At 48.4% G+C, this 23,141-nt stretch overlaps 1 protein-coding gene across 1 annotated transcript in view; it reads right to left on the reverse strand.

Moving 5' to 3' along the window:
- LOC144167395 (4-pyridoxate dehydrogenase-like) overlaps window positions 1-23,141 on the reverse strand; it is a 61,564-nt gene that overhangs the window by 10,665 nt on the left and 27,758 nt on the right. Inside the window, exons 2-8 of the mRNA XM_077696667.1 lie at window positions 13,544-13,746; window positions 12,266-12,452; window positions 9,134-9,265; window positions 8,857-8,981; window positions 7,209-7,376; window positions 4,602-4,749; window positions 3,725-3,888 (exon numbers count right to left, since the gene is read on the reverse strand). Coding sequence (XP_077552793.1) covers window positions 3,725-3,888; window positions 4,602-4,749; window positions 7,209-7,376; window positions 8,857-8,981; window positions 9,134-9,265; window positions 12,266-12,452; window positions 13,544-13,746 — 1,127 coding nt within the window. The remainder of the gene's footprint in view (window positions 1-3,724; window positions 3,889-4,601; window positions 4,750-7,208; window positions 7,377-8,856; window positions 8,982-9,133; window positions 9,266-12,265; window positions 12,453-13,543; window positions 13,747-23,141) is intronic.

Genomic DNA, 23,141 nt, shown 5'->3' on the forward strand with positions numbered 1-23,141 from the left:
TTAACTCATCGCTGTCATTGTCTTTTACAACCCGTCATCGCCGCTCGGCAGAAGACAGAGAAAAGAAAATAGACGTTTCCGAACATCTTTTAATCCCTGCTTTTTATCACTACCCTCACCAGTGGCCCCACGGTAGTCCTTCCCGTTTACTTATGTACATGAACCTTCATAAAATTTACCGAATTCATCTCGTTTTCAATACAAAACTTGAGTGCGTCAACAAATGTTTCCACACACGCAAACACTGCACAGATTTCGAATATTTGTTCTGCCGCAAGAGTGCGCGCTCCACTCTAAAAACGAGAAATAAGGATTTCTTTAAGCACTTCTAATGCACATAACAAAGTTTGAAAAATTTATCATGGTGTTGGTTCCACCTCTACGTAGTAAAAACGAACAGGCCGATCGTGCCGTATGTTACGATTAGTAGATGAAAATAATTATGAAAGCAGAATAGAAGCTGGCGATCCCGCTACTACTGTGTGGACTTTGCACATTTGTCGCCTAACCGAAGCCTGATTGGCAGTAGCAAGCAATAAAAAGCAAAATGGGGTGAAGGGCTTCAATAGAAAACTGTGCTTGCTAATCAAAACAGTGCTTATGCGCCAAGCAAACGAACGGATGAATGCTGGACTTATGTTTGTGCGAATCTGGGGATGGTTAGACGGTGATGTCTGTTAACGGCAACCCCTTAGCACATGCTGCATCTCCCCTCAACTTTAGGGAAGCTAAACTCTCGGCGGCCGTTTATCTGTTGAGAAAATCCTGCGCTACTTGCCTTCTTCGTCATCTACGCGCAAGGCGAAAAAAACACTCCTGTGCTTCCTAAAAACAAGGAACTTGTACAGAAGACTCTAGCACAAAAGGCTACTCTCTACGAGCTCACTGACCTTCATCGTCTATAGCGTCGTAACGCTGGGCCCAACTCTTTGCGCTCTGTTCTTACCTTTCCCCTTCTATTTCTGTTTTCTTCTTTGCCACCAATTGTTCCCCTTTCCCACATGTAGGATAGTGAACTAGGCCATAGCCCGGTTGCTTCATTCGATTAAATCAAAACAGAAAATCAGTTTAGCGTGCTGGAACGTGGCTGCCTCCTAAATGCACCTCCCAGTTTGGTTAGAACATTAAAGGGACCCTGCAACACTTTCGATTAATGCTTTCGCTCTTTCCTTCGCGTATGGAAGCACTGCAATACCTACAGTTATCGCTACCATAGAGCAGCACTGCGCGGTTATCTTGTCGCACCAGATACGCGTTCCGTTTCCGCTTTGTTTTTGCGGCTTGATTTTTAAAGTTGCTATCGAAAAGCGTTCATTGCTGCAACTGAAGTAAAAGCGGCCAATAGCGGCTACATGGCCTCAGGGACGGAATTCGGGGCTTCGAATAACGTCAAAACTGGTAAAGAGAGAAAAGTCTTTTGAACGAGTTTCCAAGTTATCTGATGAGCATGGAGCAGTAATTTTTGGCTGAGGTACTTTGCGACCCCCTAATCGAAGTACTGGGTGTCTTGGGTGACTACGTTCTGCAAGCATTTAAGATTTCAAAAAGACTAGAAAAAAGCGTTGCAGGGTCGCTTTAACTAATTGTTTGTGTGAAATTGTTGCATCTCAGGTTATTATGTAAATATATCGAGAGCTACCGTGTTTAAACACAAACAACACCCGATGCCACCCCGTTACACAAGTCATCGGTGTTACCACGTTTTAGTAAATTTAAACAAGTTGCAGACTATGTTCCAGTTGCTCTTGACTGCATTGTTGGGTGGGCAACCAGAGTAATGACTATCAATTCACAGTGACGCCATTATTTCTACTTAATTTCACTCGTTCCTTCAGGCGCTTCTCAACTGCAACGATGGCTGTTGGCTTTGAAATCGATGCAATCAAAAAATGCCTTATGTCTCTACAATAGTTATCTCCACTTCGTTATCGCGCAATATGTGCACTCAGGGTTAAGATAATGCTGCAGGCGCTGAAGAAGATTGCTCATCAACTGGCCTCATATGCTCAAGGTGCTGCGTCTGCTTTCTATAGATTTCTGCCAGCTTCATTTCTGTCAGTACTGCACGTTGTTTCTGAAGTAGGCCAAATGACGTTCGATGTAGCAGGTAGTTTACAAGCCACGTCGCAATCTGGCACGACAAGGCGCTCGCAGCTTGATATTGTGCTAATTTAAATGTAGGTACGTAGGCAGGGCAGGTTAACTCGAGAAAGAAGAAAATTTTCGTCACGTTTACGAAAGGCGGCACCGTTGGATGACGTTTCTAGTGTTTGTGGGTAGTTGTTTAGGTATGATAGTTGCGGATATTCTTTGCAAGCTGACTCTTTCAAGGGAACTTTGCAAATCTGTTTGTGGCTTCCTTTTTTGGACAATGTTTGAAGTGTGGTGGCTAACTGTCGAACCACATAAATTGAACATTATTGCTGTTGTGGAGTTCTCTCTGCGTTTGTCGACTGTTAGTATGATTCTGAATACCACCAATTCCGCGACCATTACGCTACTCGTGAAATCCTGCGTGTTGTGGATCGCGTATTGAGTTCTATTTTTGAAGAGCGATCGTTTTTGCGGCTTCAGTCGCTTGGCATGAAACCTGATGTTACACGCAATTACGTCTTACTTTTAGAGGCACTTTTGAGTCCTGTAGCTCGTGCGTCGAGAACTCGCTATTGCTGCCGACTCCAAACCCGATTCACGGAAACGTAGGCTAAGGGGAGGTTTTCTTTCCCTGGGTGCACTTGGCGTGTAAAACTGCTAAGTTATAATCGAGGAAAAGGATGCTGTCTTCGAAAAAACCTATTCTCGAAACTGAGTGGCCCTTGTTTCCTTTATTTTAAATGCAGAGCATTTCAGTAACTCACGATGTCACCCGCGTTGACGACCGTAGTCCGCGCCGCACCCCTCCCTACTATATAAAAAAAAATACTATCCGGCGCCCGGTTTCGATCCCTCGACCCTGCGGGTGGAAAGCAATGTACATGGTGCTCTACCCACTGCGCCACAAAGCTGACACAGATCTGGACGCTACGAACGCGCCTTATATCGTTGACTCATTCAAATTACTGCTGACGAGCGCTCTCTGTCAGCAGTTGCCACAAGTGCAACACCATTAACATAACGCAAACTACTTAACGTCGTGCGCCCCCGGAAATGCTCTGAATTTGATCGTGCCCCTCGCGAGGGGGATGTTTCACTGCGTCTTCTCTCGGTCGCGGGACCCGTGGCGCCATCTGGCGGAGGCGCTGCACAACTCGTAGCACTTTCTTTGAAAAAGCGCCTCGAAAGCGCGGCAAATATGAAATAGGGATGACGCGCTTTCGAGGCAATCCGCCGACGCGGCTTCTTTGTGTACAGACTCGGCGCCGAGCGTCCCGGGATTCTGTTTAAGGCGAGCGCTCTTGCTTCGCGTGCCAAGGGTGCTGCTGAACTGCTGTTATAGGGGAACGGCCGGCGGGTCGGCCGCCGAGTCCGACGCACCTGGCCGAGGCGAGGAAAGAGCGCCGTCCTGGCCTTGGCTTTCGTCCATGGCGTGACTGAACGTGGAGTCGTACTAGGAACGCCGCTCGAGCTCTTCCAGCGTTAACTCTTCTGTGTCCACACCGCCACTTTCGAGTGTCGTCGCGACATCATGCCTACGCAGTGTGGCGGGACAAGCGCTCGCTTTTTTAAAACTTTTCGTATTAATTTGCGTTGAAGGAGTTGTTTCTATTTACGCTGCGTTTCCCACCTGCGGTAAGAAGCCTGTGTTGAGCATTTCTGCCCTTGCGAGATCATTAGCCGGGGTTGACGAGATGATGCCGACCAAGATGTCGGGGGAGTCCGGCTTCGTCTGAGTGTAGTCAGAGTTCAGGAACTGCAGGACCTCAACGCCTGCTGGGATCGAGATGGGCCCTTGCACAAAGAGTGGTGGGAAAAAATGCGATGTTAGAGGGGTCTAAAACTAGCTATATAGTGGTGTTCATCCTTAGCGGCGTCGTGTGTGGAAGTTTATTTAACGTTTTTGAATACTGCCACTGTCTAATGCATCGAGGTGCCTTTTAATTGTTTATCACAGTAGGCTGTATTCTCGAGTGAAAGCAAAAACCTGTCTGCGCGTGCGTATGCGCACTAGAAAAGACCGATAGCCCTTGTCAGATTCATCATAGCCAGGAGCGACTCTTCGTAACAAGAGCAACAGACCAAACAGCAAAAGTTCAATCCTACGCTCTATTCCCCCTGCCACTCTTTCTCTCTCTCCTCTTCATAAAGTTAGGACACGCGTGACAGGGTGTGGCGAATGTAGAAAGTAAGGTAGTAAGACCGGCCATTGCCTTCCTGAAGAGTGCAATCATCATCATTGTCCAAGAGTCATTTATTTGACAGCCAACGATGTAAGGCGCGGCTTCTTTTCAGAAAGAAAGCGAGATAGGATTGCTGCCTTCACAACTGCCGTCAGTCGATGTGCATACGGCACAATGCTCCTTCCGTAAGCTTCAACCTTGAAAGCTTCAACCTTGAACTCAATCCTCGAATGGTCTGTAAACCGTACTTCCGTTTTCCATCAGCCAAATTGTAATCTGAGATTAAAAGTCACTTACAAGAATACCAGAAAGCCATTCTCTTACCAGCTCTGTCACGAGCGAACCGCTCGATGTCCTGCCGACTGACTGGCGGTATGACGACGTACTGGTCGGTGGTGATGGGCACCGCGTTAAGAGAAATGACGTGGTCCTGCAAGCTTCGGCCCACAGGGAGGTCGGCCACCACTGGAATCTGTCATGTGAAAGATCAAAGTTAGCATGAAGAGGAATTCAGGCGGTAATTAAAGGTTTGATGTTCTGTCTGAAACATCACCTCTCCAATCTCAAACATCAGCTCCCTCATAATAAATGTAGGGGATTTGAACTTGTACATTTCGAAAAAAGACAACTGCTGGTTTCACACATTCTTTTCTGGAGGCCTTGAGCGGCCGCAACAAACATGTCTCTCTTTAGGAACCATAAAAAGAAAATAACTATGAAACCTTCCCTTACACGCAAGGTCTACGTAACAAGCTATAATGAATCAATGTTCGCGAAACGCGCATTATTATTTCTAATGTTTTGTAAGTTTCTCAACCACCAGTATGCACTAACTTCTGTTCTTTTCTCCAGAAAGGCGTACCACACCGATTCTGTGTTTAATCCCTCTCCAAAGAGTGCAAGATAAGTAGGTAGGGAATATATGTATTGTTCCTAATTTTCATAGTGTTACTGCTGGTTTTTTCCGGTTTATGGTGTCTTTTCGCCTATAACGGCTTATGCTGAAGTTTAGGTATTAGTAATAATGTTTGGAAGCATTAGCCCATACCCTGCTTTCTATTTCGTACAGGACATGTCTTACTATTCTAAAGAGTTATATAATGCGATATCGTACTCATGCATTTATGATGCCGCGTGGGCCACTTGAAAGATATTGGGCGATATTTTGTTTAGCTTGACGACAGCGTGCCATGGTTTGATGTTGCGTTCAGCACTTACGCATCGAGCAAAAGAGGTGACACTTTAGCATTCGTTGTACTGATGTGCTTGTCGAGTTCTTATGTCAGATTGAGCCGTACCAGTAAATTCCCATGTTTGGCAGCGGGTACAAAAGGGTTAAATGACCTTTCTTCTATTGGCATGGCCTATGTTGATGTATATCATTTACCTCTGCAAACGTCGTGATGGTGCGATGTAACGATCTCATGAATGATTGACTGGGGGGGGGGGGGAAGTGAGTGAGTGAGTGAGTGAGTGAGTGAGTGAGTGAGTGAGTGAGTGAGTGAGTGAGTGAGTGAGTGAGTGAGTGAGTGAGTGAGTGAGTGAGTGAGTGAGTGAGTGAGTGAGTGAGTGAGTGAGTGAGTGAGTTAATAAACTTGATAAAACAGCAAGCGCCATCTCCCGGTGACAGGCGTCCTGAGTCCAGAATACCTTGGTGCTTGCGAGACGGGATCTCTATCGACATGCGGTGGACGGCTAGGGCCGAGCTCGTCAGCAGCTCCCCCCACTACTGTGGCGTAATGTTTGGAAGGCGGAAGTTTGTGTGTGTGTGTGCGCATGGAACAGCTATGCGGAAGAAAGTACCTAACTGGGGCCAGTGACATACGGCTGAGTATTGTGTGGGAAATGGCGTGAAATGGGTCTTGTAACGATATGTCTAGGTCCCCAGTTTTGGGAGGGTGGCAGCCTTGAGTCGAGAGAGCTGTGGGAAGATATGTGGTGGGATGGTGGGAAGATATGCCGGGGCACTCGGTAGTGGACGAGAAATATGTATAGGTGAGAAAGGAAGCAGTGGGTGAGGGTGAGGGAAAAGATTTGTTGTCATTAGTTGGAGGGTCAACTGCCAGATGTACGTTATCTCGGGCCGTACCATGAATGCTTCTTTATCACGCAGGCCCGTGGGCGACTGGCGACTGGCGACTGGGAGTTGGGTTGTCGTCTTAGAATGGAAGTGCTTTAGTTGAGTCGCGGCATAAGAGGTAACATTAGAGGTAACGGCATAAGAGTGGAGTGGGTCAGGGAGCAAACTGGTGTTAAAGACATACTAGTAGAAGTTAAGAAGAAGAAATGGACGTGGGCAGGGCATGTAATGCGAAGGCAAGATAACCGCTGGTCATTAAGGGTAACAGAGTGGATCCCTAGAGAAGGCAAGCGTTGCAGGGGGCGGCAGAAAGTTAGATGGGCAGATGAGATCAAGAAGTTTGCGGGGGTAAATTGGTCACAGTTGGCACAGGACCGAGGTAATTGGAGAATAATGGGAGAGGCCTTTGCCCTGCAGTGGGCGTAGATAGGCTGGTGGTCATGATGATATATGAGGTAAGGCGGGCTGTTCGACAGTCCGTAAAAATTGTGTTGTACCCTTCACGTGTGCTGAGAGCAAAGGCTATGGCGGCTTCTTCTGTTGTTTTGGATATCGTAGTTAGGATGATAACAGCAGTGACTTTTCTTTCCGCATTGTCAGTCACGGTGGCGACGTTGCGCTGTGTAGACTACAGGAGAGGCAAAAACAATTTTTTCTCGTACCCGTTGCTAACTCTGTGGAACCAGAACCCCTGAAGACTACTGAAGATCACAGCACTACTTTTGTGTTGAGCTACAGTGCACTGTAACGTCACTAATTTTTGTATTGGGCTACAGTGTGGATGGTAGTTTAAATCGGAGCAATATTAAACACTGTGGGGAAAGCTAGAAAAATTCTCAAGAACATCTCACCTCAAGTTTCTCGAGGTCCTCTTTGGGACCTATACCGGAGAGCAGCAGGAGCTGCGCAGAACCCACGGCCCCCGCTGACAGGATCACCTCGCGTCTGGCCTTCACGATTTGAGGCTCTCCAAACCGAGTGAAGGAAACACCCACGGCGTGTCGTCCTTCGAAGTTCACCTGCGCAGGAAGCGCCGTGGAAAAGTAAACTTACATGTATATCTCGGCATAGAATATATCAGACCGAATCTCTCGCTCAGCGCGGTTACTCTACATCAATTAAACGCTCCCCATTTCCCATCCGTGTGTATGAAAAACATGATGTTGTTCTTCAGCTGTGCAAAGCTATTCAAGGTCGAAGCCCTCATTTTGTTGGGACTTGCAGAGGCATCATTGTAGAGGCTTCCTACGCAGTTTTGAAAAAATCGCGGTCAATATTTTTTTTTTACTTTTTCACAGTCAACGATTTTTGACACCCGAAGTGAAATGCATTTGGAGGCCCAAAAATGTCTCAGGAGAAGCTTGTCAATGATGGCAAAAGGCGCATAAAACAATGTTTGTTGTCGGATTCCGGGCACGTCCTGCAGCTGTCGTGTTCTTTGAGCATACAGTGGTCCTGGAGCGGAGCAAGATCTTCGCACACACCACGGGGGCCCCTATTCTCCATCACATGGACAAAAAATGTAACCCCACCTAACATCTACTTTGTGCGCAATGCTGGACCACGAACACCGGGTGAACTAGTGATAGGTGCCGTGTGTTCAGTGAGGGGGCATTTTTCGAATTCCTTCGTTCCCTCGCTCCCACCAATTGAAGAGGCACTGACTACTCCCTCACTCTGCCATGCGATTCCTTGTGTGAAGCTGAATCTCTCCATCACCTTTTCTGTCAGTGACAATTCTTACCTGCATTCGCGCCACCCAAGTCTGTAGGAACTCGAATTCGACAGATCACCACCTAGCATCACTTAGTCCGCACTCTCAGCAGACATCAATGTTAAGGTACATTTCTTACATTGAGGACATGGTCGCACACAGATTGCAGGGAATGAGAGCGGTTATCGGCGTGTCTGAGAAATTCGTTCTGGAATCTCAAGACGCCCGCGGCACAGATTCTCCCCTTTCCACTATAGCTGTCATTCTCAGCTTACATAGCATCTTCCCTACTCTCCATGCCGGCTTGCACGTTACGAGAAAACGTTCTCTTGAGGGGAACAATCCAGTTCAACACACGCGTTCAGCCATCTCTATTTGTTTCTCTAAGCGCAGAGACCCCCCTCCCACACTGCCTGTTGCTCTGCCCTTTCCACCTAAGCACATCTGCTCCTAAACTCACCCCGCTACCCGGTGCAACCGCAGAATTATACCTGCGCATGGCCGAAAGGAGCGACATGCATCCAGAAGCGACTGAAACTGGAGGCGCACATCAGGGCTGTGCACGGCTGCCTAGACTGACACAGCTAGCTCATCCTCACCAGCCGGGGTTAAATTAACCTTCGGTCTAGTTGTCTATCTACCAAACGGGAATTTCGCTGTCGCCATCTCGGCCGGGACCCCTGTAAGCTCGGCGCTGGTCACGAGTTGTCGTTTGTCACTCTTGCACCATCCCTGCTCCCGTAGGCAAAGCTATGGCGAAGAATGATCTTAGAGTATGCACTTACCTTTGTGGCATGGCTGTACACGGCTACATGGAGGTTCCTGCGAGTCTTAAGGATGGGCTGAATGAAGGCTTTGCTTGCGCTAACACGAACTCCATTTCTCATGTTGGTCTGCAGCCGGGAACAGCCTGCGTTTTGTTTCAAGGAATGTTGCGTGCACTGCTCGCAGTTCACACAACGTCATCATGGGAAAAAATGAACAGCAAAAATTCCAAATACTTTTTTCAGGTCATTAAGGGGAAAGCGTACTATTTACTGGTCAAACCTAATGAGAACTAACCTGACTGCGTGTGTCCGTTGTAGTCCACGTTGCTATAACCAGCCTGCTCGCATGCATGCAGGAAAAGCTCGCTTAGCGGAGTCGTGGTATTCGCGTACTCCACTGGCACCTCTCCGGTAGCTCCATGATAGTCTGTTGGAAGAAACAAGAATAGAAAATGAATGCAGAACAGATGCTGATAATACTGTCCTTAGTGGGAGCAGCGCTTCAGGCGTAACGGTCAACAACACAAGAATGTAACCGGCTGTGTACAAGCAGGGAACTGGCTCTAGTGCAGGTCGATATCTTCAAACACAAGCTATCTCATCAAGAAGCAGAACATCCCAAGCAGCTGACCGGAAGTGCCCTGGTGTCTTAGAAACAAATCCGTAGGTCCAAGGCTTAGTGACCGCTGACTACCAACGGTAGCCGGTCAGCATGTGTCTGCAACATCATCAAATTCCTCCACCGCAGCATCTCACTCCGTAGCAAACTATCTAAAAGACCGACATGACCTGAGGTCCATAGAGGTGTCTCTGAAGTGCTCACTTTAAAAAGGCATTGTTGGCCGATTCCATGACATAGGTTACATTAGACGCGTTGCGAAAGATGCCTAAGATGAACCCGCATGCTCATTGGAGAAGTCACCTTCTGTGGACACCGATAGGGAACACGCTTTGGGGTAGAGCAGGCTAACAACTGAATGTGTTGTAAGAAAACTTGCCTTCCCAGTTTTCCTAATATTTAGAGGTTTAAGAGGTTTCTGACGTTAAGACGATGCAAAGTTAAGGTGCTAGCCATATAAAACGTACTTTACGCCATCTCTCTTCTGGACGTTAAAGAACAAAATGTCAATAAAAGTGTGATTATGTAGGCTACTAACTGCTATACCCGTTGCGCCTGGTTTGCTATACAACGAAGCATACGAGCGAAGCTGCAACTGGCGATCCGACGATTGGCGTGATACCTGAAAAATTGTGAACTGGTTCTTTCTCCTGAAAAATGCGCTGCGATGGCATTTACAAGACGCGACATGACTCGTTATGCCCTGACTGTAGCAGGCTCCACCATACCATATGAGCGATGTCATCGATTCTTAGGCATTGTATTTGACAGGTCAATGTCATGGACTTATCCTATTCGATGCCTCAAAGACAAACTACAATCTTTCGTGCACATCCTACGGATGCTTGCAGGCACTGCATGGGGTTGCTCGGTTGCTTCACTCCTACGACTCTACAGGGCATTCTTTATTGGTCTGCTTCGCTACAGCCTGCCTACCTTCGGTTCCCTGTCCAAGAGCAACGTCATAGAGCTAGAGGCACTACAGGCGCAAGCTCTGCGTATTTGCCTGGGACTCCCTAAGTGCACTTCAACGACCAGGACAATTTGTGAAGCGAGATGCCTCTCAGCCAGGGTACTATTAAGACAAGAAAATATCTATGTCTGTCTCCGCCATGTTAGCGGTTCATTTGCCCATCCTTTGGCAGATAGCTCCAGAAGTAATGTGCAGGAATTCCTGCCGGTTTACTATCAACGTCCAATTAGACCCGAGTTACCACCTTGGCTATTTTCTACGTGGTCAATAACAACACCAGTGCCTGGAATCGGGAAAAAGTCAGCGATGCCTCCACCGGCCTTGACCTACTACACACTTCAGCATATATCTCGCTGTTATGGCGGGTATACCCACGTATATGCTGATGGGTCTATGACTTCTGAATCTTCCGCCATAGGTGTATGGGTGCGATCTTCGGGGGTCTCTGTGAGCCAAAAGCTCAGCCACAAGAAATCGGCTACAAAAACCGAGCTGGCAGCAGTAAGAGCTGCGCTGCAGATTGACAGGGACTGCCCTCCAAAACCTTGGGTAATTTTCCTGGACTCCCGCTCTGCGCTACAAACGCTTCTCAAGCGAGGAAGTAATCAAGTACGATTGATGCAAGAAATCAACGTCATACAAACTGAGGTGCTCCGCAACGGGCACACTATTTCTTTGCAGTGGCTGCCAGGACACTGCGGCATCACGGACAATGTGAAATCGGATGGGCTCGCACGCGAGGGCCATTCCACGAGCTCACCAGTACAACTCGCTTTATCCAAGCAGGACATCAACGGAATAGCCACAACTCTTGGATGGCGCATGCAATTGCAGCACTGGCGGAACTCGAACCTGCAGTACGCCCCCCTTTCTGCTATCGACCCGCAGTGTACTTTTCGTATACCTCACGGTTTATTGAGGCAAACAGAGTGTGCTATACATCGCCTGGGCCTCAAAGTAGCCTCTACAAAAACCTTTCTTAACAAAATCAGTCTGATGGCATCACCTCTGTGTACGCTTTGCGGTGTACGAGAAGACACTGAACACCTGTTCTGCGTTTGTCCACGTCTTAACTCGGCGCGAACGATAGCGGGAGGTTTATTACGGGCGAGAACTGTCAGCATGGAGGACTTTTTCGGCCCCTGGAACAGCGAAGACAGGGCGGTGCGGGGTCTTAAAGCTCTTGCGCGTTTTCTCAGAGACTCTGGATTCGACTCCAGTCTGTGACTGCCTCTGACTCATTTTTTTATGTGTGTTCATGTGTCTGTCTAGTAGAGTTTCTTTCGTTTTTTTTTCTTTTTCTTATCTGTAATATTCATGTAAGCATATAACCCTTATCCCATGTTCACCAACCATCTGAAGTAGCAAGCCCAGCATTATGCAGGGCTGACCTCTTCGGTCTCATTAAAGAATTTTCTCTCTCTCTCTCGCAGCCTATGGACTCGTTTATTCCAGTTTTCACTGTTCAGGAAATTGCGAATGAGATATTTCCGGGTGCTATGATTCGTCGAAAACACCGAGGGTATTGAATTGTCTTATGAGAATAATTTTAAACTAACAGACCAAATTTGGGGAAAGTGGTTTCGTATCAAATGAATTTTCCTCAGCGGTGCGGAGTAAAAGTTCTGCGTTCATAATCACGCGATAGAGCAAGGCCAGAATAGTGTTCATAACCACGGTTTTTGAACGGGTACCGGCTCTCAGCGATATACTAAGACATTGCTACAAGCATTCTGCTGTATAAAAGGTATGTGCAATTTGACGTTACGGCTGGGCATTACTGAGCCGAGAGTGCAAGAACCCTGGTTTACAACAGGCGTGATAAATGTACTCACCGTCCGGCGTTCGCCCATGAAAGGCCTCGATGTCTTTGAAGTGTGGTAGCACGTCTTCGTATGCCCATCCCCTGGCTCCGTACTCCGTGGCCCAGCGGTCGTAATCGTGGCGGTTGCCACGCACGTATACCATGTAGTTTAACACACTGGTGCCTCCAAGCACTTTGCCTCGTGGCAAAGGAGATCGCTGCGCATATGATCCTTTAATGGCGGTGAGCATGAAGCCTTCGCTGTGAGGTTGCTACCGGATTCACAAAAAATGGCAGCCCGATATCCTTCCTGTAGTGTTTGCCCCCTGCCAGATTATTTCCACACTGAAGGAATAGCAACTCTCCATGCCTGCGAGCACTTTCATGTTGTTCCCCTTCCTAAAACTGTTTATAAGTTACTTGAGTAGGAGTGGCCATTAAAAAGCTTTATACAAGTTACTTTCCGTATAGTAAGATCTGGGTCGGTGGTGCCCAAAACGCAGCTGGTTTAGCAATAAAGCTAAATAGCATTCTGTTGTGTGGACCACCGAGTCATAGGCTTACAAGAAGGCCCCGCTGCAAGCATTTAATACCTAGTTACAGTGCAGGAACACCTTTTTTTCCGTTCAACATCACCGGTACCCGTCTAGGCACTCCTAGGCTGCAGCGAAGAGTCTGGCCTTCTAGACGAATCACATCACCAAGGATAAGTGCAGTCTAGACGGTGTTGTGAATGTATACACAGTATATCATAAGGTGATCTCATGGCATACTTATCGTTTTATGCCTTTCCTAAGAATAAAGTATCGTCACGCGCCCCATTACGCGCGCACTGGGAGCGCCTTTAGTCGGCCAAAACAAAGGAGAAGTAGAAGCGTCATTCCATCGCGTTTCTCTCGCGCCCGGGAAGCCGGCGTTCAATTCCCCCTAACAACTGAACCATATTTTCTTTCCAGAGCCTAAATATTCTTTCTTTACAAGAACCTTCCTGAGAAATCTGACGTCATTACGAGCTTTCTAGGCAAGTTTTTTGCGCCGTCGACCATCTTTTGGGCAACCCATTCACACCGTCTAACGTTTTGACTCATGACCCATACTTTGATTGCGCATTTATAATGCTTCTCCTTCACGCAGAGAAGACCCCACCTACATTGCCGCTCATTGCACCGGGCTTCTTCCAACTTCTAAATAGAACGCGCATGGTCACATTTCGCCTTCCTAATAGACATAAATTGTCCGTGAGGTATGAAGTATAGAAAATTGGTGTTAGACTCCCAGCGACCACTGCTAAGGGATGGGTATGACTCACCTGTTCCCTGAAGGACAGGCAGGCGTTACGCTGGGGCACCGACCAGTAGGCCCAGTCGTCCAGCCCGCCGAGGTTGTAGGGTGCCAAGAGGGGAATCTGTCGCGAGGCCGCCTCTGGTCCCCCAGCTTCCAGGAGCAGAACGCTCACTCTGGGATCGGCCGACAGGCGGTTGGCGATCACGCTCCCCGCTGAGCCGCCGCCAACTGCACAGAATGCACGGACATGGGCATCATACACACAGGACGCGTAGAGCACTTGAGGTGCGTTTGTAACCGCTATATTCTCAGAAACTGTACTGGGTGAACGATCAAGCGTTGCAGAACATTGATATAATTTTAAAGCAAACCTTTACTACTTTCGTACAGTGGCATCACGGAGGATGCGCAAGTTAACCTTTTCCTCGAAACGCATCGCGGGATTCACCGGGCCCGCTGTCGGCGCTCCACTCAAGGCCCCGTTTTAAGTCGTTCTGCTCACGTAGCGGCTGCGGCCGGGACGGAAGCGGCCGCTCAGCTGATCGGCTGCCGACCAAACTCGCAGCCTCCTTCGCATGCACCGCTTAGTCATGCTGGGCTATGTGACGCATCTGGGCTATGTGAACGCCGCGTTCGCCGAGAATGAAAGCAATGCCGGGCCTCCTTCTGTGAGCATTGCACGGAACTTAACGTCTTTGGGGCGTGGTGGGCAATACAGCTACATCAAAAAATAACCAAGCGAAACCAAGACTCAACCAGATTAAGACAACCTTTTGTTTTTCATATCCAAGGTTAGCTGAGCTAAACCCAATTCATTTTTTTTCTCTTTGATTCTGCGAGACTGCATGCGGCCACTTAGTGGGTAGGGTTGGGTGGAGGCATCTACACTGATGCAGCGGATCATACTGTAAACGTTACGTGTTGCTCGTCTAGTGCACAAACTAAAACTCTTCCGATGGCTTTTGAACGGCCGCGTCCATCTTGTGCTAATCCGCGCAGCCGGCTTGGCTTGAAACATTGTCACGCCGCCCGTTTCGTTTACGTTGGCGTCCTTCTGCTTTTCACCTGACATTCGGCGCAAATTGTGTTTCCCCTGTCCGCCACGTGTTCTTCGTTGCATTACACGTCGTGTTCGACCCGGTCTCTCTACGGTTCCTATGGGCTTCGAAATGACACTCCGGTTCCAGCTCCCGCGCTTTTTCAACACGTTTGGAATAACAGACTGGACCTGTATTCCGGAAAAATGGCAGCAGTCTCAAATTATGCTAGACCCTGATCGAGGGAGCTTTGCGCTGACTGGAATATTTGTCTCCATGCCCCCATCCTATTTAAGTAGCAACCAGACAGTAAAATGTTAGGTAGGTTTTATTGTGACACGGCAGTGAGAGGTATGGCGCGATCTTCTGGGGTTCCACTATGTGTTTTTTGGGGTAGAATCAGAGCGACATAGGGGCCGGGCATCGAGCGTACGTGCTTGTGGTTGTGTAGGTGCCAATACAATATGTGCTCATTTTCCAAGTGTTAACACATGTAGAAGTGGAGAACCCTGCTCCATTGCAGTATTTTGTCACATCGAAAACATGAACATTTTTTTTATTTCTTTACGCTACGCACCTCCAGTTTCTGCGCATGGGGCCCACAAAAAAATGAAATAAATCCCGTATCTCTACAACAACCCGACGCTTCCGTTTTATATAGAAGTGTAGTCGCTGTTAGTAAATGCAACTGCAATTATTCCATAGGGACAAAATCTCCTATGACCAGAAAATATAGTTCATATGCACTGCAGTGAGCTTTGCTGTCCCCGCACATCTCTTTGAAACGAAGGTAGAGCTGAAAGCCTCAGTAATATGTTCTTGCTTGACTCAAGCTCCGTGCTGTACCTCCTACCTAACTATGTACGAATCCGCAAAGCACAAGCTCTGGAAGGTATTTGGTGCTGTGGGAACGGTGGCTTGCAAAAAGTTCGCTCTTGAAACTTGTGGTCTGGTTTCGAACGGGCCCGAGAATTTAAGGGCCGTTTGCGCCGATGGTGAAATTCAAGAGATTAACTTGAAGTAAAATACCCTCGCTGTTCTTGCTCTTATTAAGATGCCAAAGAAGGTTTCTAGGGGTGAAGCCCCTTAGGGGATGGGGCTGTTGGCGTCTCCTATCGTCGTCATCGTCGTAGTCGTCGTCGTCGTAATTGTCGTTTAATGTGTTCACGGGACTAAAACACCGCAAAACTCGTCTACGCCTTCCGCTAGAACGTAGCGCGTACTAAAAAAACCCAGGGACACTTGTCTACGCTTCGCGCTGGAGCGCTTCGAAACACGTAGTAAAAAAACGCCGGGACAGACGTTTACGCGTCGCGCTAGAGAGCTTCGTGGTTCAAATACAAGAGACTTTTCCAGCAATGCTGTATACCTATCCCACCAACGGTTTCATCTCCGTTAGCAAAAACGCCAAGGCGCCAAGAATACACTTATACACTGCATGCTTCGCCCTTTCCAGGTTTCACGTTAGTGGATATGGGCCGGGATTTTGTCAGACAGCTCACGGCTAACATTCCAATCAAGCCAGCCTGCCTCGAGCTGCTTCGGTGTAGTCAGAGTGGTTACCAAGTGTGCCGTGAGCTGCGGAAATTCTGCAGCAATAAATGGCCTTTCCAGCGAGACCTACACCAAGAGGTAGGGCCATTCTAGCAGTTTCTCCATCAAGTAAACGTTGAAAATCACATCTTCTAGCGCGTAACAAGAGCAGTAGTTTCGGGCGCCTGCAACCCTCACACCTTGCGCGTACTGCATCAATGAAATTTCGAAATTTCAAAACGCTTGAAAAGCCCAATGATGAAGCTTGGTGGCGGGGCTAGTCAAAGGACGTCGAACAGACTGTCCGCAGTGGTCCGAAATGCGTGGAGACAGCGATAAACAGAGAAATTCCCCGTCAGCCGACAGCTTTCCCGGAAAAGTCCTGAGAGCAGTTGGCTATAAACCCGTTATATCAAAGCAACAGGGGGCGGTTGATCATTGTTGACTGCTATCCCACATACGCCGAAATCACGCAGCTGGAAAAACTCACTGCAGCTGGCGTGGTCAACCACGCCAAGTAAGTCTTTGCACACCATGGTATAGCTGAAGTAATCGTTTTGGACAACGGCCCGTAGTTTTTGTGCTTGTATGGTTCCCTACCCTGTAGCGTGCTGGGTCCAGGATCCTGGTGAAGCACTTTTTTTAAGTGGGGCGTTCGCGACATTTATCTCAAGGAGCATACCTCTCATGATGATGATGTTTGGATATTAATGGCGCAATGCCGACTAATGGCAAAGAGCGCCATACAAAAAGCAGCATACCTCCCCTTGCGAAAAAGGGTGGATGGTAGAAAATTACAGGCAAAAATAACAAACACAAAGCCAAACAATGCACCCAACCCGGATTAAAAAAAATAACTTTGGGCACCCGCGAGCGCCTTCCACATAATCTTGTGGTTGTTTTTTATTTTTATTTTTCTCGTAACTGTTAAGAAATGGGGGATTCTGGCGGTAGATATCGAAGGTGCTGAAGGCATAACACAATGCCTCCGAAAATAAAGACATTTATGCGTTATCTAAACTCTAATATAGGCACAGCCAATTTCCCCGCCCACTCTTACTTTGTTTTCTTTGAACCTGAAAACTTAGGTGAAGAGGGTGAGAAACGCGTCCCCCGAGACCCTTACTCGGTGCGCTTTGATGTATGGAAGCCGTGTTTCCAGACATGGTCTTTCATGGGGTAAATCTTTTTATTTGTTTGACTTCTTGTTCCCTAAGTCCCCGTAGGGGGTGTTCACCACAACGCCTCATAATTACAAATAATATAGCCTAGTGCAAGAAATCGGCGTGTAACCAAGCACAACATATTCGAACAAAAAAGGCGCGTGCGCAGGGGCGATACGCAAGACGTGCAAGGCGTTTTGCATAGAGCAATGTGCCTGGGCAGATACCATTTGCCACTCAAATTATATTATCGACATCGTTAATTGCCGAATTTCCCCACTAGACCACTCCAATTGGTCATTGTGGAGTATTGAGACGAAGACGCCCTACGGGGTATTTAATTTAAAGTGTACGCTTGCGAACATGTCTTCGCAACAATAGTCGAGCATTGTTGCCCGCATTGCAAGTTTCCACGTGAACCCCGTGACTTCTTTCTCATTGCTACAAAGACGGAGTATCAGTGCTTAAAAATTGAATTTGGAGGATATTCACCTCCAGAAATGTGTCCCTTGTGTAAGTGAGCTCTATGAAGAACCGGCTCTCGGCCAGCCATTAGGCATGCAGTGACTTTTTTACTCATGAAGAAAACGTGAAATTCTTGAATCAAGTCAAATACACGCCGGGAAGGTTTCCTCGTTACAGTCCCCGAAGGTCGCAGCAGGAGACCGGCGTTTTTGGCTCAACGCCTATCTCACAGAGTGGCAAGGAATTTCTCTTTCAGTGGCCTCACTTTGACGTCATACACCACGATGGTGACGAGCGACGACAAAGAAATTAGTGTAGTGGACACGTCTTTGAAGCGAGTGCGTCATGAAATATCGTGCGCGGAGTAGAACCCACCAAGGGCCTTTTCTCAACAAGTGCTTGACAACCTTCAAAGTTCTCCGACATATATTTTCCTCCATCTGCACATACTGCCACACAGTCGCTGTACCTGATGCAACTAGCTTGCTCCAATTTGGAACAGATGTTGAGCAGCCGGTTTGGTGACAATTTTTTTGCCACAAAAAAGGTCGTCGCATCCGCCTGTCTGCGACACAGCACTACATGCAGTGCCGCTAACAAGCGGACAACAATTTTTAAAAGAAAAAAATTGGCGCAGCCTGCACTAGTGGTGCAAGGCTGGAAAAACAGTAAAACTGGGGGTCGCCCCAGTTTCACCCCACACTGACAGCGGATCTGAAGAGAGAGGGAGCAGCCGGACCCCCCCGGTGCAAAGCCGTTTCGGACAGCACTGTAAAGGGAAGACCATTAAATTATGTACAGTGTTTTAATCAGTAGCAATCGTCACCATCCCTTTCGTCGTCGTCTTCTGACGGCCCAGCGTCGCAGGACAAAGCCTCTTGTAGCCAGTAGTCGACTTGGGAGGCCTCCAGTGCTTCATGAGCTGGTCTGGTGGCCGTCTCCACGTGTGGATCGTGAATGGATGGCTTGGCAGATTCATTGTGATCGTCTTCGGCACGTAGTGCCCGTGGCGCGCCTGTTGCTACATGACGACGACGAATGCGGGTGCTCCTTATGTGGCGTAAGCCCACGTGCAAGCCTGGACGACACAGAGCGGACGCCGCGAGGCACGAGATCATGTGGGCTTGGGGTTTTCTGTGTACGCCGGGCGGAGTTGTGGCGCCATAAACAGCTCTCCTATTAAAACAGACTGAGTCCCGAAGTTATTGCGCTGTTGAGAAAAACAGTTCTCATACCGTTTTGAAGAATCTGGTGCTCAGTAGCCTCACACGTATGATAGGTGTGACGGAAAACAGCGCTCTTCGAACAGCAACATTTTGGAGTTTTACTGCACTTGCTTCTTTAAATATGTTTATAGGGAATGGATGCTGTTTGACGACATTACCTTCTCACCAGAATTGGTGGAATTTAAAGTTAAGCCGGACGGGCCTCAACTACAATATCTCTGAGAGGCCGCTGCTGCGCAGAAATGTCAGCACAGCTTTAAATGCCTTGTGGGAACGCTTGGCGTCTGGCCAAGGTCCCAGCAGCACTTCCTCCGACACCACACGACAGTCCAAACGGGCCAATGTTCTCGCTAATTGTTCTCGAGGATGCGCATAGCGTGGACCGTGGGAGATAACATGCGAAATAATCTCTGGTACATGGCATGTCTCACAGTCAGGGTCACTCGTAAAGCCAATGAGGTGCTTCTAGGTACGGGTAAATGCACAGTATCTGTATATGCATCTTCTATACATAGCCATTTAATTTTTTTCTCCGCCATCTTCATCTCTCTCGTCCTCTATCCACGCTATTTCCTCCCCTTTCCCTTCCCACACACAGAATAGCTGGCCAGATATACTACCATCAGGCCGACCTTTTTGTAGAAAATCAGAAACTCAGAAAATTCGCTACTAATGCGCAGAGTTCTCCTGCCGCTCGTCTTCATTGCTATTTTTAATGCCAGCCATAGTATGAGCCACCAAATACTTTAGGTTGTCAAATTGTTTTTTTAGTTTTCGTTTGGTTCTTTTCCCAAACGGTGTACATTTACGCAGTTATGGCGATATAGCACCTCAGCTTCGCTAGTTGCGTATTTTTGTGCAGGTACAAGGCGCGGTGCACACGCTTTTCACAGTTTTTCAGCCAAGGTTCTATGGCTGTGATAAGACACGTCCACGCGCATGGAAAATGAAAAAATGAAGCAAGCTGACGCTATCGCCCGAGACTTGAAGATGGGGAAGCTGTACGCAACCTTCACGACCATCACGAAGGTTTAAGTCCACGAATGCAGCCGGTTCGCTCCTTTTTCGCTTTACTCCATCATTGTTGCTATGAGTGTGAGCTTGTCTTTTTTGCAAGTGACAATCATTGGACATCATCTTGGAGACATGTACTTTATGAAGTATCTTTCTCGTTCTGGGCAAGTGTTGCCCGATTGCGGAGAATGCTGGAGCCTTTTTCGTTCCGATCACGTGTTGCCACGATTAGGGTGAATGCTGGAGTTGTTTGCTTATCTTGGCCAATCTCCCTAAGTAGATATGCTTGCTTCGACAAACATGCGCCGGTGACGCTGGTCAGTCCCCGCGAGCCACGCACGCACGAGGGCTAGACATTTCCTCGGTTTTTTAACTGCTGGGCGGTCGCCGCAATCTTCGCCTATCTCCCTAAGTCGGTAGGCTTGGCTCGACAAACGTGCACACATGACGCTGGGCGGCCGTCGCGAGGCACGCACACACGAGTGCTAGGCATTTTCTTGGTTTTGTTAATGGCCTTGCGGTCGCCGCGGGTCCCGCGATCACGTGTGTGTGCTCGGCAATTTCTTGGTATTTTTAACTGCGGACACGAAAAATTACGATTTCCTGAACAGCGTCGCTGTTACAATAATAACCAAAGCAAAGGCGTATCGCCGCTCGCGTCGGACCGATGTGTCTCTGTGAAGGCATGACGTAGTGCGGCACGTAGTGCGCCCCTCATAAGACGACCAAGTGCAGTGCATTGGAAAACCCACATGCCTGTGTGTCCGCTTTAGAAAACTTTAACCACCAAACTCGCACACCGTTGAAAACACGATTTCGATTTCAAGCTTACACTTTTTATCACCTGATATGCATTTGGAGTACGTTCCTCATCGTTGATAGGCACCATTTCCAAGATCAGTAAGTCAACATAAAAGTTCCTGTGGTCACGTATGTGTCCTTTTTAGTGATGAGCGCCCTCAATGCTCGAGAGAAGTCAAATTTTCTCGCACCTTCCAACTAAATTCTGCGTCATCTCTATGTCGTTATCTAATAGAGCTTCGCTGGTCATTCTATTTTCCAAAGCTGAAATGCCGAATTAATTTTTTCTTTGGGTTTCCGTCCTTCCCTTCATGAATTTTTATTTCTTTTACGATGAAGCAATATATGTCTAAGACCCCCAGGTTTCGTCCCGGTGAAGCCGATTTACGCGGCGCCGCTGCGGCCCCCCTCCTCGCCACCGCTAACATCACTTTCACGACTGTTATCCCCCTCGCCACCCCCGATGTCTCCTTCAAAAGCTGCGAATTCAGCTGACAACCGCGATAGTGCCCTTATCAGGCGTTACCAAAGGAACTTGCCCGCTTTGAACGCCGACGTGAGCCCATAATTCTTTTTCATGAAGAAAGGCTTTCCGCACAAGATTTCCGCCCGTTTATTTCACGCCTAAGCACGCGCAATCACCGGTTGCCCGTTTGAGCATTCACTGGTTGGGGGTGGAAGCAGGGGTCGTGCAAGCACAGCTAGTCTACTTGCCGCTACCGATCACACGCGCGTTGTACTGGCGGAAAATGTAAACGTGGAAGTCTGACGGCTCAATGCGACCTCTCAGTTGTCCTCAATGGTTGAGCGGTTTGGGTTTGGGAGGTGTGTTACACAGACAGTCACATGCCTACGATGCGGGACTGAAACGGATAGCCACATGTTTGCCCGCTAGAATAAAGCTCGAGATCTTCAGGGTGTTTTGGAGGAAGAACAGCGGGAATCAAAGGAGCGGCTGCAGGAACGAACTCGCAAATGGTGGAGAAAACAACCAAAAGCCCCTGTCACCGCCGTTTTCACCGCAAGTTCCAGTTCGTTGAGTAGCTGGGAATCTCTGCCGCCTGAACAGCAACGTCGACCTGAGCTAATATTTCTTGCTCAGCTTGAAGGGCCTTCAGGGTGACAATATTGGCGCTGTCTTTCACTTCTAAGCACGCGCCCATAAATGGTTGACAGTTTATCAGGCACCAGTTGAGAGTAGAGGAAAGGGGGGGGGGGGGCGTACACGCAGATGTAGGTTTCATGCCTTCACACGTAACATGTCCGTTGTGCTGGCAGGAGGTTTAAACGTATACGTCCACCGCCCCAAGGCGAACTTTCCCGTGTCCCCAGGGGTCGAGCGGATTTGGTTGGTATGTTGGGCAGGGAGTAAGATGCTGACGACGCCGAAGGGAAACCGACAGCTTCATGTTTGTCCTGACCTTAACACGTCAAGAAGACATGAATACAAGTTTAGGCAGATAATATACACACAACCTAGAAACCCGCACAAACTAGTCACCAAAAATTGAGCTACCAGATTCCTGACTTCTCAAACAATCAACCCGCAATTCTAACCATTCGAACAACCATGTAAAAAGAAATAGGGCATGTACTTTTTAGAACTACAGTAAAAACGTGTATTGTGATTGGTTATTTCCTGCTGAAAACTTAGGGGTAATTTTTAGATGCGGAGCATCTCATGCTCGGTGCTGTGTCCCTCCCTCCCTTGTCGTCGTTGTCCGCCGTCCGCACACCCACTGTGCATACCTGGCCAGGCACCGCTGATGATGATTGTGGCAGGATGCCCTAGGAATTGGATTAGGTGCGAAGCAACTCATGCTTGGGGCTGTGTCCCCCCCTCCCTTGTCGTTGGCCGCCGTCCGCACACCCACTGCGCATGCCTGGCCAGGCACCGCTGATGATGATTGTGGCAGGATGCCCCTAGGGATTGGCCAACCAAATAATCCATCACGAGATAGCTTCGCGTTCAACCACCGTCGTCATCTTCCCTTAGGGGAACCCTGAGTACCACACCCCTACTGCGCATGCCTGGCCAGACACTGATGATGATGATTGTGGCAGGATGCCCCTAGGGATTGGAGTAGATGCGAAGCAGCACATGCTCGGGGCTGTGTCCCTCCCTCCCTTGTCGTTGTCGTTGTCCGCCGTCCGCACACCCACTGCGCATGCCTGGCCTGGCACCGCTGATGATGATTGTGGCAGGATGCCACTAGAGATTGGCTAACCAAAGAATCCATCACGAGATAGCTTCTCGTTCAACCACCATCGTCATCTTCCCGTAGGGGAACCGTGAGACTCTGAGTAGTATGCAAGGCATTCCTCCTTTTCTCTCCTACGCTCCTCTTATCTCCGGGATTGCGCAACGAATGGCAACAGCGTCG

This window comes from Haemaphysalis longicornis, unplaced genomic scaffold, assembly GCF_048455015.1.
Source record: "Haemaphysalis longicornis isolate Haplotype H1 unplaced genomic scaffold, Haemaphysalis longicornis Haplotype H1 scaffold_2, whole genome shotgun sequence".
In the NCBI taxonomy this organism is placed as follows: Eukaryota; Metazoa; Arthropoda; class Arachnida; order Ixodida; family Ixodidae; genus Haemaphysalis; species Haemaphysalis longicornis.